The 14,202-nt window shown below is 36.4% G+C and overlaps 1 protein-coding gene across 1 annotated transcript in view; it reads left to right on the top strand.

The window, feature by feature from the left end:
* crb (cell polarity complex component crumbs) overlaps window positions 1-14,202 on the top strand; it is a 184,404-nt gene that overhangs the window by 87,819 nt on the left and 82,383 nt on the right. Inside the window, exons 23-26 of the mRNA XM_053785119.2 lie at window positions 274-395; window positions 987-1,125; window positions 9,158-9,184; window positions 13,342-13,521. Of these exons, the coding sequence (XP_053641094.2) occupies window positions 274-395; window positions 987-1,125; window positions 9,158-9,184; window positions 13,342-13,521 (468 nt within the window). The remainder of the gene's footprint in view (window positions 1-273; window positions 396-986; window positions 1,126-9,157; window positions 9,185-13,341; window positions 13,522-14,202) is intronic.

The raw sequence follows: 14,202 nt of genomic DNA, 5'->3' as shown, positions 1-14,202 counted from the left end.
TTGTGTAAGTTACAGTTATTATATTGGGTTTTGCTTGTGTCATCATACTTTGAATTTGCTCTGGTCTAGGTTACTTGCAAGAGTTGTATAGGGCAGGCTCTGAGTGGTTCAGTGTACCAGAGTACTGTATACACTATGATAGTGTACCAGATTACTGTATATACTATGATAGTGTACCAGAGTACTGTACACTATGATAGTGTACCAGAGTACTATACACACTGTGATTACCATTACTTGTAATATGAACTAATAATATTAATGGTTTCACAGGTGGTGCAACTCCAACACTCAAGATTTTATCCAAAGGAGCTCCATTTTTTACTGGCTGCATGGAGGACGTGGTGGTGGATGGTACAATATTAATCCCAAACACTGTTCCAGAACTTATGAAAGTAAGTTTTTGTAGGCATTTCTTCAAGAGCAGTGTTCCACCATTTTTTTTCAACGAACCGGCTGTGTCCCACCAAGGCAGGGTGATCTAAAAACAAAAACAAAAGTTTTTCCTTTTAAATTTAGTAATTTATACAGGAGAAGGGGTTACTAGCCCTTTGCTCCTGGCATTATATTCCATCATCTTATATAAGTTTAAAAAACTATCATTGCTCCATTCAATTGTGAAATAAGCCATTTTAGGTGAGGTTAATTAGTGCCATATTTGTATTTGTTTTCAGAATTTGAAAATAACATTTAAAGTCCTCCTACATGTTATTTAGTAGCTAAGTAAGAACAATTTTTGTAAAAATATTAAATGAAGTTGAATTATGTCTGTACTCATCTAGCATGACAGCTGTTGAACAAATGATGGTAAATGGGGGGGTAACCTTGCCTTGGTGGTAGACAGCCAGTGTGGTAAAATAAGAAGCAAACTAATACTAAATCATGTTAAACTATGTTTAATTTAATTGATCTTAATTAATATTTAATAATGTTGATAGTTGCATTGATGCACACCTTGAAGTTCATAATTTTTATTCTACACTTAGGTTTCAATTGTGGAAGGCTGTCCACGCACAGAACAGTGCAGTCCTAACCCTTGTCTGAATGATGGTGAATGTGTTGACCTGTGGACCAACTACCAGTGCAATTGCAAGAGGCCATATCTTGGAAACACCTGCCAACTGAGTAAGTGTTGTATGCAATTTGTATCTTTTATTCTATAATGTGGACTAGTGATTTAAGTTCATTGTTAAAGCCCAGTTTGGTACACAATAAGTAATTTTTAGCTAATTGGTGCATGTGTGAATCCTCTCGTCATCTGGAAAAAAATGATGGTATAGATAATGAGAATCTTCAAAACTAGGGACTCCAAGCCCATGATTCTCTTCAAATCACTTGTTTTCTCTAGGCTGGAATATTGCTGTACACTAACAGCACCTTTCAAGGAAGGTGAAATTGCTGACCTGGAGAATGTACAGAGAACTTTCATGGCATACATAAGTACAGTAAAACACCTAAATTACTGGGAACAGTTGAAGTTCCTTGACTTGTATTCCCTGGAATTCAGATAGAAAAGATGCATGATAATATACACCTGGAAAATCCTAGAGGAATTAGTACCAAATTTGCACACAAAAATCACAGCTTACAAAAGCAAAAGACTTGGCAACATCCCCCCAACAAAAAGCAGGGGTGCCATGAGCACACTAGGAGATAACACAATAAATGTCAGGGGCCCAAGACTGTTCATCTGCCTCCCAGCATACATAAGGGGAATTGCTAATAGACCCCTGGCTATCTTCAAGAAGGCATTGGACAGGCACCTAAAGTCAATACCTGACCAGCCGGGCTTGGTTAGTACCTGATCCACCATGAGGCATGGTCACAGACCAGGCCACGGAAAAGTTGACCCCCAAAACCCTCTCCAGGTGTACTCCCGGTATCTCATAACATACAAGTTACCTTCCTGAAAATCATTGCCTTATGAAAAATAATGTTATCTGAAGTGAACAACATATAAGAAAAATAGGGCTGTTTGAAATTTTTTTTTAATATTTTGCTATGTAAAAACAACTACAGTTGTCTTGCCTTGCATACTAGTCATCATTGCTTGTTGACATCTCTGTCCACTTCTGGAAAGGCAGCTTTAGAATGAGTGGTGGTAAATTTGTTTCTCTCTCCGGGGTCACCCTGCCTTGGAGTGAAATTGGTTGCTGTGTTAATAAAAGTTTGAAAAGGTAGTTGTAGAAAATTGGGATAATTTTTTCTATATATTATAATGGAGGCTGGAGACAGTGGAGATGTCATGCCTAATAATGCGTGGCATAAGTATTATGCAGAAAATTCGTAGTGTGAAAATTAGGCGTAAGTGTGGAGTTACTAAAAGTGTTATTCAGAGGGCTGAAGAAGGGTCGTTGAGGTGATTAGGTCATTTAGAGAGGATGGAGGATGTGCAAGAATAGTATATAATACTGACAAGATGAAATTAAGACACATGTGCAACATCTGGGTATCTTTATTGTAGACGTTTCGCCATCCAGTGGCTTTATCAATACAAATTCCAGGACATAACTTGAAGACAGTAGGACTGTATACAGAAGATGAGGTAATCAGTCCCTCAACCTAGCAGTAGGTGCGAAGAGCACCATAGTCGTGGAGATTCTCCATGACTATGGTGCTCTTCGCACCTACTGCTAGGTTGAGGGACTGATTACCTCATCTTCTGTATACAGTCCTACTGTCTTCAAGTTATGTCCTGGAATTTGTATTGATAAAGCCACTGGATGGCAAAACGTCTACAATAAAGATACCCAGATGTTGCACATGTGTCTTAACTTCATCAGGATGGAGGATGTATAAATCCGTAGTGGAGGGTGTATAAATCTGTAGTGGAGGGTAGGAGGGGTACGGGCCATATTAGGAAAGTTGGAGGGACGGGGATTAAAGAGGTTTTGTGTGCAAGGGGCTTTTACAGGTATGTGTGAGCATGTAAGATTGGAGTGAGTGGAGATGAATGGTTTTTGGGACTTGATGAGCTGTTGGAGTATGAGCAGGGTAATATTTTGTGAAGGGATTCAGGGAAACTGGATAGTTGGACTTGAATCCTGGAGCTGGGAAGTACAAACACCTGCAATTTAGAGGAGGGGGTTTGGGATATTTGCTGTTTAGAGTGACATCCAAACTGTCGTATCTGCATGATTGTGAGTGAATGATGGTGAAAGTGTTTCTTTTTTGGGTCACCCTGCCTTGGTGGGAGACATCCGACGTGTTAAAAAAAATTACTGGGAGCTTTAAAGCTGTAGGGATCATAGAGCACCTGGGGGGGATGGGAGGCATTCAGGTTTCATCAAAGGAAGGGGAGCACAGGAGGAACAGTTGAAGGAGAAGGGTAAAGGTTTTAAGTGTGAAGGCTTAGCATCCAGCAGACTTGTATGAGCATGTTTGATCAGACATTGGCAGATACAGTAAAAAATAGTGATTAATTTTAGACTGTTTTCTATTGAATTTCCTTAGCAAGTAACTGTCAGTTGCTAACCTTTCTCACACTAATCACAGATATGTTCTTGGTGAATTTTGTAAGAGTTCTACAGTAAACAAGTTTACACTCAGCATTATTGCAAATTCAGCAATACAGTATTTAATAAAATGGGCTTTTTGAATGGATGGATGGAATGATTATCTAAGTGTATATACACAAATAACCAGTACACAGGGTTATTTGTGTATTATTCCAGTCATGATATTGTGCCTTTCTGTTCTTTCTACATGTATGATTTAAGATGACATCTGTGTTGTATTGTCAGATCTAATATTGACAATATGATATTAATATTTGCAATATTAACATTTAGTCCAAATAAAATTAGCCAAACTTACCAAAGCAGTATTAGATGTATGTGTTCTTGGTTATTATTAATGCTGTTCTGAAGTTTTTATAGCGTTCTCTTCGAGATTAATGTGTTAATTCATTTTTGCACTCATTCATGGATGTACAAAAAATTGACAGGTGGTATATAAGTACAATATAGCACATGCATTGTGTATCATGGCTTTTAGTATTTTTGTAAAACTGACATTAGTTTGCACGTTTACGTCGCAGGAAGGTGTGAAGGTTGAAAGAAGTAGTTGCTCTTCTGCATTAATTAATGATGGTCTCTTTGATTTTAAATACTGTATTATGAGATACTGTGTTACACTGTACTGACATCGTGTTCCTATTTTATCAGTTGCTATATTATATAGTATGTCATTTTTAAAACTTTTTCTTATATCCTATTTTCATTGATTCCTCCATTTTGAAAGTTTTATGTCTGGGCTGTCAGGCCCATTGGTCTGTTTTACTTACTTTTCTCCAGTAATCTTTTTCAGTATCTTGTATTTTTATGATCAGATATTTTATACAGGGAGTATTACAGAACACAATTTTATTTTTCTATCATATAAAGATATTTGGGAGTTGACTTGTCAGCAGATGGGTTTATGAAGGATGAGGTTAACCATAGAAATGATGAAGGAAAAAAGGTGAGTGGTGCATTGAGGTATCCGTGGAGACAAAAAAAATTATCCATAGAGTCAAAGCAGGGAATGTACAAAAGTATAGTGGTACCAACACTCTTATATAGGTGTGAAGCATGGGTTGTAAATGCTGCAGCGAGGAGGAGGAGGCTGGAGGCAGTGGAGATGTCGTGTCTGAGGGCAATGTGTGGTGTAAATATTATGCAGAGAGAGAATTTGTAGTGTGGTAATTAGGAGGTGTGGAGTTACTAAAAGTATTAGTCAGAGGGGTTGTTGAGGTGGTTTGGTCACTTAGAGAGAATGGAAGAAAGTACAATGGAGAGCATATAAATCTGTAGGGAAAGGAAGGCAGGTTAGGGGTCATCCTTGAAAATTTTGGAGGGAGGGGGTCAAGGAGATGAGGGGCTTGGACTTCCAGCAAGCATGTATGGGTGTGTTAGGAGTCAATGGAGATGAATGGTTTTGGGAACCTGATGAGCTGTTGGAGTGTAAGCAGGGTAATATTTTGTGAAGGGATTCAGGGAAATCGGTTAGCCGGACTTGAGTCCTGGAAATGGGAAAACAATGCCTGCACTTTAAAGGAGAGGTTTGGGATATTGGCAGTTTGGAGGGACATCTAAACACATATCTGAGCTCCTCTGAAAAGACAGTGATTATGTATAAGTGATCATGAAAGTGTTGAATGATAATGATAGTTTTTTCTTCCTTTTTTCTTTTTTTTTCTTTTTTGGGTTACCCTGCCTTGGTGGGAAACGGCCGACGTGTTAAAAACAATAAAGATGTATTTTTTTAAGCGACTGTTACTACCACTGTATATCCATAGAGTCAGTAATTTGTCACATGGTAGTTCTACTGTTTTGTATGTGTAGATATCATTCCTACATGTTGTATAACAAAATTTTCATAAACTGTTCTTTACAATGTTATTTCACTTATATTTCTCTACTAGTGAATAGTGGGTATGTAAATGTTTTCGTTTTTTAATTTGTGTAAACAGTAGGCTCTTATGAAGCTCCTATAATGTGATTTATTTTGCAAATGAAATTGGAAAAGTGCATCCAAAATTGAATGCTGCATTTTATGAAGGCCTTTTCATGCACTGTTCCATTTTGACTGTACTTTTTCAGCCACATTTACAAAAAAATCACAGTGTATAGAGGAACTTTTTAACCCTTTGACTGTTTCGGTCATATATATACATCTTACGAGCCACCGTGTTTGACGTATATACAGTGGACCCCCGCATACCGATTTTAATCCGTGCAAGAGGGGTCATTGTTATGCGAAATAATCGGTATGCGAATGAATTTTCCCCATAAGAAATAATGGAAATCAAATTAATCCGTGCAAGAGACCCAAAAGTATGAAAAAAGATTTTTTTTACCACATGAAATGTTAATTTTAATACACACAAACTGAAAAAGGCATGCACACTTACATGACACTTACTTTTATTGAAGATCTGGTGATGATTGATGGGATGGGAGGAGGGGAGAGAGAGTGTTAGTGTTTAGAAGGAGAATCCCCTTCCATTAAGACTTGAGGTGTCAAGTCCTTTTCTGGGGTTACTTCCCTTCTTCTTTTAATGCCACTAGGACCAGCTTCAGAGTCACTGGACTTCTTTCGCACAACATATCTGTCCATAGTGGCCTGTACCTCTCGTTCCTTTATGACTTCCCTAAAGTGTTTCACAACATTGTCAGTGTAATAATCACCAGCACGGCTTGCGATAGCTGTGTGAGGGTGATACTCATCCATAAAGGTTTGCACTTTCAGCCACATTCCACAGATTTCCTTAATCTTTGTAGTAGGCAACTTCTTCAATTTCTCTCTCCCCTCCTCTGAACCAGTTTTCTCAGGTCTGGCCTCTTGCTCTTGAAGTTGATCTATCAGCTCATCAGTGGTTAGTTCTTCATTGTCCTCCTCCACCAACTCTTCCACATCCTCCCCACTAACCTCCAACCCCAAGGACTTTCCCAATGCCACAATGGATTCCTCAACTGGCATAATCCTCTCAGGGTTAGCCTCAAACCCTTCAAAATCCCTTTTGTCTACACATTCTGGCCACAGTTTCTTCCAAGCAGAGTTCAAGGTCTTCTTAGTCACTCCCTCCCAAGCCTTACCTATAAGGTTTACACAATTGAGGATATTAAAGTGCTCTCTCCAAAACTCTCTTAGAGTCAGTTGAGTTTCTGAGGTCACTACAAAGCACCTTTCAAACAGCTTTTGTGTACAGTTTTTTGAAGTTTGCAATAACCTGCTGGTCCATGGGCTGCAGGAGAGGAGTGGTATTAGGAGGCAAAAACTTCACCTTAATGAATTTCATGTCCCCATAAAGTCGCTCTGCCACGTCTGTAGGATGACCAGGGGCATTGTCTAACACCAGGAGGCACTTAAGTTCTAATTTTTTTTCAGTTAGGTAATCTTTCACATTGGGGGCAAATGCATGGTGTAACCAGTCATAGAAAAAGTCCCTAGTGACCCATGCCTTACTGTTTGCCCTCCACAGCACACACAAATTCTCCCAGACCTGAACGGTCTGGGAGTTTCAGAGTGATACACTAATAAAGGCTTAACTTTGCAATCACCAGTAGCATTGGAACACATCAACAAAGTAAGCCTGTCTTTCATAGGCTTATGTCCTGGGAGTGCCTTTTCCTCCTGAGTAATGTAGGTCCTGCTTGGCATTTTCTTCCAAAACAGGCCTGTTTCATCACAATTAAACACTTGTTCAGGTTTCAGTCCTTCAGTCTCTATGTACTTCTTGAATTCCTGCACATATTTTTCAGCCGCTTTGTGGTCCGAACTGGCAGCCTCACCATGCCTTATCACACTATGTATGCCACTACGCTTCTTAAATCTCTCAAACCAACCTTTGCTGGCCTTAAATTCACTCACATCAGCACTAGTTGCAGGCATTTTTTTAATTAAATCCTCATGCAACTTCCTAGCCTTTTCGCTTATGATCGCTTGAGAGACGCTATCTCCTGCTAGCTGTTTTTCATTTATCCACACCAATAAGAGTCTCTCAACATCTTCCATCACTTGCGATCTTTGTTTCGAAAACACAGTTAAACCTTTGGCAAGAACAGCTTCCTTGATTGCCTTTCTGGTGCCCACAATAGTAGCGATGGTTGATTGGGGTTTCTTGTACAACCTGACCAGGTCGGCGATACGCACTCCACTTTCATACTTATCAATGATCTCTTTCTTCATTTCTATTGGAATTCTCACCCTTATTGGTGTAGGGTTGGCACTAGAAGCTTTCTTGGGGCCCATGGTCACTTATTTTCCAGAAACAGCACCGAAAACACTGTAATAATACGAAATATTCCGATTGTATGCTTGGATGTTACCGCGGAGGCTGGCTGGTAAACAATGGCACGGGCGGCACATGTGAGGCTGGCTGAGGGCGCACATTGGACGCGTCTCGGACGAAAATCGGTGAGCGGGTTTTTAAGCGGTATGCGAGGCAAAATTTTTGCGATTAAAGCAAGCGGTATGAGGATTAATCGTTATGTGGTGCCATCGGTATGCGGGGGTCCACTGTATACTCAAAAATTCTAGGTGCTTCAAATCAAGCAGGAGAAAGCTGGTATCCCCACATGTGAGAGAATGGGTCTGTGTGGTCAGTGTGCACCATATAAAAAAATCCTGCAGCACACAGTGCATAATGAGAAAAAAAAACTCCATGTTTTTGGATTAAAACGCCGACTTTGTGGTGTATTTTTGTATAGTATTTATGGTTGTATTCTAGTTTTCTTGGTCTCATTTGATAGAATGGAAAACATTTTATAGAAATAGAGGTGATGTTCATTGGTTTTACTATGAAAAGAACCTTGAAATGGAGCTCAAAGTAGGGGAAATGTTTGATTTTTGCCGATGTTCAAAAGTAAACAAATAATGTCATTGTCCAATAAATGTCCAACTAGTCATTCTAATATGCAGTCATGAATGGGTTAACATTATTTATACAATTATTACAATATTCCACTAGTGTGCATAACCGTAAATCTTCTGTTTTTTGTTTGAATAAAAATTCAAAATAGAAAGCAAGAGAAATATCAAAGGGGCCTGGAGACATAACTGATGAACAAAGAAAATGTTATTTTAGAGCCAGGAATGTCTGCGTTGTTCATTCTGGACCCTGTTGTGAAATTGGCATATTTTTTAATTTGCGTGAAATTGGCTAAATTGCAAATTTCTGACCACGTTATTGGGTAGTTGAAATTGGTAAATGGGCAGTTTCTTGTACTCAGTCGATAGAACAAATGGAGTTCTAAAGAAATAGCTGAGTTTGGTCAACTGGAACAATGGAATTAGCCGAAAATAGAGCTCAAAGTGGGCGAAATCGCCAATTCGTAAATATCGTCGAGGTCGCTAACTTCATGAGAGCGTAATTCCTTAAGTTTTCCATCAACTTTCATCCTTTTGGCGTCATTACCATAGGGAAAAGATTCTCTATCATTTCATAAGAATTTTTTTTTTTTTTTTTTCAAAAATTTTTCGACACCATTAGACACCTCAGGATTTAAGGTTGCGACGGTCAAAGGGTTAAGAGCTTATCGTAATTTCCTGCAAGTTTTCTTGCCATTTATGGGTCTTCTTTTTTTTTCTTTTAAATGTGTTGGTATTTAGGGGAATAATGCAGTATTTAAATTCTTGATCTCTTTACTTACAATTCCTTCTTCAATTTTCATAGGAGGAGCGACATGGGAAGCATCACTTTGTATGTCTTTTTCTCTGGACTTGCCTGAGCTGCTTTGATTCATATATATTATGCTGTAATTTATTAGACTGTTGCTGTTCTGTTGCACATTGTATACCTTTGGTTATGCTATATTTTATGTACATGAAAATTTCATGGAAATTTATTTGTAAAACTTAATATTGTATAGTTTAGAAAACATGATGTTCTTAATTTCTTGATCCTGCCTTAACTTAGTGCTAATACTGCTACTGAATGTTTAGAATTTGTATTTTGTATTTATTATAGTCTTTTTAAAGTTTAGAAACTGTCGTATGTGCTCGCCTCTGGCAAGACAGTGATAGCATGAATGATGGTGAAAGTGTTTCTTTTTTGGATCACCCTACCTCAGTGGGAGACGGCCAGCGTGTTAAAAAATATAGCTAAAATTATTCCCAGCTATTCTTCAAAAAATTTTGCCATTTCTCTAAATAGCTGTCTCTGTAATGCAGTTTAGACAGTTCATGATGAAATATTAGAGCAAAGAAAATTTTGAAGCATGCTTCTGTTACAGTATTTGTAATATATGAGATGTGCAAAAATGTCCAAACTTTTGTGTCCATAATTCAGACTTTGAAATTCACATTCAGGTAGCACCTCAGCATTATATTTTTCAGATATTTCTCTTTAAAAATACTAGTTTTTTTTATACAGTCCTGTAAGAAAAAAAAGCACTGCTTACATCAGGGCTGTCTGAACCAATTTAACAGTTCCTGTATGTTGGAATGTAGATTTTCATAAACATGATCAAAAAACAGTGACAGAATTGTAGGAATGATAAGCAGGAGAGACTTTTCAGTATTATGCAAAGTTAGTTGATCGAAGAGACTTCACTTCTCTTTGCTGACTAGAACCAAATAATACAAACTATATTATAAATGGCATATAATACCGACAAGTTGACCAACAAAGCTGAGGGACTGGTTATTGTCTGTGGGATTGTAATTCATTTCTACATGACCAGTGAATCCTGTATATACCTTTGATGAGTTTCAATAACTTTTCTACTCCCAGAGCCTGGTCTTGGGCCAGGGCAAAACATTTCATCATTAAAGGCAGCTAATGTTGTACTTGTGTCTTACTCATCAATTCAAGTCATGTAGTTTATCCTAGTACGTATCTTAGTTTGAATTCAAGTGTATTAGGCACATTATCCCTGCTTATGCATAATTGGTGGTACACATATTTAAAAAAAGATAGTGTGTTTTGTGTATTTACAAAAAGTTGTTAAAGTTTTATATGTAGTATTTGTAAGATTTTGTAAGTATGTATTGGCAAATTGAGTGTGAAGGTTGATTCTCGGTGCCTTTTTAATGCTTCTTATAAAGTGGAGTTGATTAAAAAGCAGTGCACTAAAATGAAAGATAATTGTATTGTTTTAGTTAGAGCAATTATTACTGTCTTTAAAACTAATTTGTAGATTTCAGGTTATTTTAGAAACTAAAATTAATAAATTATAATTTCTGAGAACAGCTTTACTAAGAAATTATATTTATTGCATGATTACACTATATATATGTATATATATATATATATATATATATATATATATATATATATATATATATATATATATATATATATATATATATATATATATATATATATATATGAACATCAAAATAAAGATACCTAACTGTTGCATATGTGTCTTACCTAACAACATATACATATATATATATATATATATATATATATATATATATATATATATATATATATATATATATATATATATATATATATATATATATATATATATATATATATATGTATATATATATATATATATATGTATATATATATATATATATATGTATATATATATATATATATATATATATATGTATATATATAATATATATATATGTATATATATATATACATATACATATATACATATATGTATATATGTATATATATATATGTATATATGTATATATATATATATATATATGTATATATGTATATATGTATATATATATGTATATATGTATATGTATATATGTATATATGTATATATGTATATATATATGTATATATGTATATATGTATATATGTATATATATATATATATATATATATATATATATATATATATATATATATATATATATATATATATATATATATATATATATATATATATATGCTGTAAAGAGTTTTTATGAGGATAGTGAGGCTCAGGTTAGGGTGTGTAGAAGAGAGGAAGACTACTTCCCGGTAAAAGTAGGTCTTAGACAGGGATGTGTAATGTCACCATGGTTGTTTAATATATTTATAGATGAAGTTGTAAAAGAAGTATAATGCTAGGGCATTCAGGAGAGGGGTGGGATTAAATTATGGGGAATCAAATACAAGATGGGAATTGACACAATTGCTTTTTGCTGATGATACTGTGCTTATGGGAGATTCTAAAGAAAAATTGCAAAGGTTAGTGGATGAGTTTGGGAGAGTGTGTAAAGGTAGAAAGTTGAAAATGAACATAGAAAAGAGTAAGGTGATGAGGGTATCAAATGATTTAGATAAAGAAAAATTGGATATCAAATTGGGGAGGAGGAGTATGGAAGAAGTGAATATTTTCAGATATTTGGGAATTGATGTGTTGGCGGATGGATTTATGAAGGATGAGGTTAATCATAGAATTGATAAGGGAAAAAAGGCGAGTGGTGCATTGAGGTATATGTGGAGACTAAAAACGTTATCTATGGAGGCAAAGAAGGGAATGTATAAAAGTATAGTAGTACTAACACTCTTATATGGGTGTGAAGCTTGGGTTGTAAATGCTGCAGCGAGGAGGCGGTTGGAAGCAGTGGAGATGTCCTGGCTGAGTGCAATGTGTGGTGTAAATATTATGCAGAAAATTCGGAGTGTGGAAATTAGGAGAAGGACTGGAGTTAATAAAAGTATTAGTCAGAGGGCTGAAGAGGGTTTGTTGAGGTGATTTGGTCATTTAGAGAGAATGGATCAAAATAGAATGACATGGAGAGCGTATAAATCTGTAGGGGAAGGAAGGAGGGGTAGGGGTCGTCCTCGAAAGGGTTGGAAAGAGGGGGTAAAGGAGGTTTTGTGGGCGAGGGGCTTGGACTTCCAGCAAGCGTGCATGAGCGTGTTAGATAGGAGTGAATGGAGTCGAATGATACTTGGGACCTGACGATCTTTTGGAGTGTGAGCAGGGTAATATTTAGTGAAGGGATTCAGGGAAACCAGTTATTTTCATATAGTCGGACTTGAGTCCTGGAAATGGGAAGTACAATGCCTGCACTTTAAAGGAGGGGTTTGGGATATTGGCAGTTTGGAGGGATCTGTTGTGTATCTTTATACGTATATGCTTCTAAACTGTTGTATTCTGAGCACCTCTGCAAAAGCAGTGATAATGTGTGAGTGTGGTGAAAGTGTTGAATGATGATGAAAGTATTTTCTTTTTTGGGGATTTTCTTTCTTTTTTGGGTCACCCTGCCTCGGTGGGAGACGGCTGACTTGTTGAAAATAAATAAATATATATATATATATATATATATATATATATATATATATATTTATTACTGTTTGACCCATAGTGGGCATACAGTGCCTTGGGGCATGGAAGGCAATCAGATCAAGTTAAAGGGAGAATAGTTTCAATTGTCTTGATTAAGAGCTCTTCAGCAGCATCAAGGCACCTTCCCTGAAGGGAACTTCTCATCTTTCATTTCTGAAAAATTCTCTTGTATAAAATTAAGTATTTGTATATTTGAGAAGCATTTTAACAACATTCACGTTTTACAGCCATATATGTTTTATTTTCAGTACAAACTGCTGATCTCAAGACACTATAATTTACATTAAAAGCATTATTTGCACACAAAATCTGACAAGTTAAAAAAAATTTAGAATCGTCTGCTTACACAATTTACTGGTTTTAAAATTTATATACAGTAGTTATAATAACAACATAGGTGTTAACATTTAATTTATATTTCCCCCACCAAATTAAAAATTTACATTGAGCATTATATCCTAGTTCTCATTTATCTGTGTATTAAGTGTGCAGTTTCTAAATTTCCACTTTATTAAACTCTCTATATCATACCTGTTGAGTTTGTCTTTCTTGCAAAATTTTCATTTCAGTTTAATGTAACAAAATTATCTCATCACAGGCTTCACTCCAGCCACATTTGGGAATGAAGACACTGCTGACAGCCTGGTGACTGTGGTGATCCCTGAAGTAGACCATGCCACATATAGACATCATGCTGATGTGTCCATGTTGGTGCGCACCAGAGAAGCAAATGGCCTTATTTTCTATCTTGGAACGCTTGATAACAGTCATATACCAGGTTGAGTAATACTACTTAATATGTATTTGCACCGTGAATTATACTTATAAGTGATGCAAGGAGGGAGGAGTATATAGAGAGAAAAAGAGAGGTTAAGAGAGTGGTGAAGCAGTGTAAAAAGAGAGGAAATGAGAGAGTGGGTGAGATGTTATCAACAAATTTTGTTGAAAATGAGAAAAAGTTTTGGAGTGAGATTAATAAGTTAAGGAAGCCTAGAGAACAAATAGGAGAGAAGAGTTAGTAAATGGAGAGTTAAAGGTATTGGGAAAATGGAGGGAATATTTTGAGGAATTGTTAACTCTTAAACTGTCCAAACAGAGATCTACGTTTTATTTTTCATTCCTTCAAATTTGGCACAATAGGCTTGAGTCGCCTAGACATGAAAGAATGGGTCTGTGCATTCAGTGTGCGCACTATTAAAAAAATCTGGGAGCACGTAGTACCTTATGGGAGCACCAGTTCAACTGAGCGCCATCTAGAGCAAATAGCGTGGCAAACACCAGGGATTCACTGATGCCATGTCACATTTACACTCCCATTTTAAGAGGAAAGTAAAAATAGGTTAGATAAATACATAAGTGAGTGTGGGTGAGTGTGAGTTGGACCTGACTAGCAGTGCTACTAGATCTGATGTTATGATCCTTCCTTCAATGGATGTGACCTGACTAGGTGGGTCATTGA

Source organism: Cherax quadricarinatus, chromosome 45, assembly GCF_038502225.1.
Source record: "Cherax quadricarinatus isolate ZL_2023a chromosome 45, ASM3850222v1, whole genome shotgun sequence".
In the NCBI taxonomy this organism is placed as follows: domain Eukaryota; kingdom Metazoa; phylum Arthropoda; class Malacostraca; order Decapoda; family Parastacidae; genus Cherax; species Cherax quadricarinatus.
Note: the sequence above shows the minus strand (reverse complement) of the source record. Positions and strands in the feature narration are given on the sequence as shown.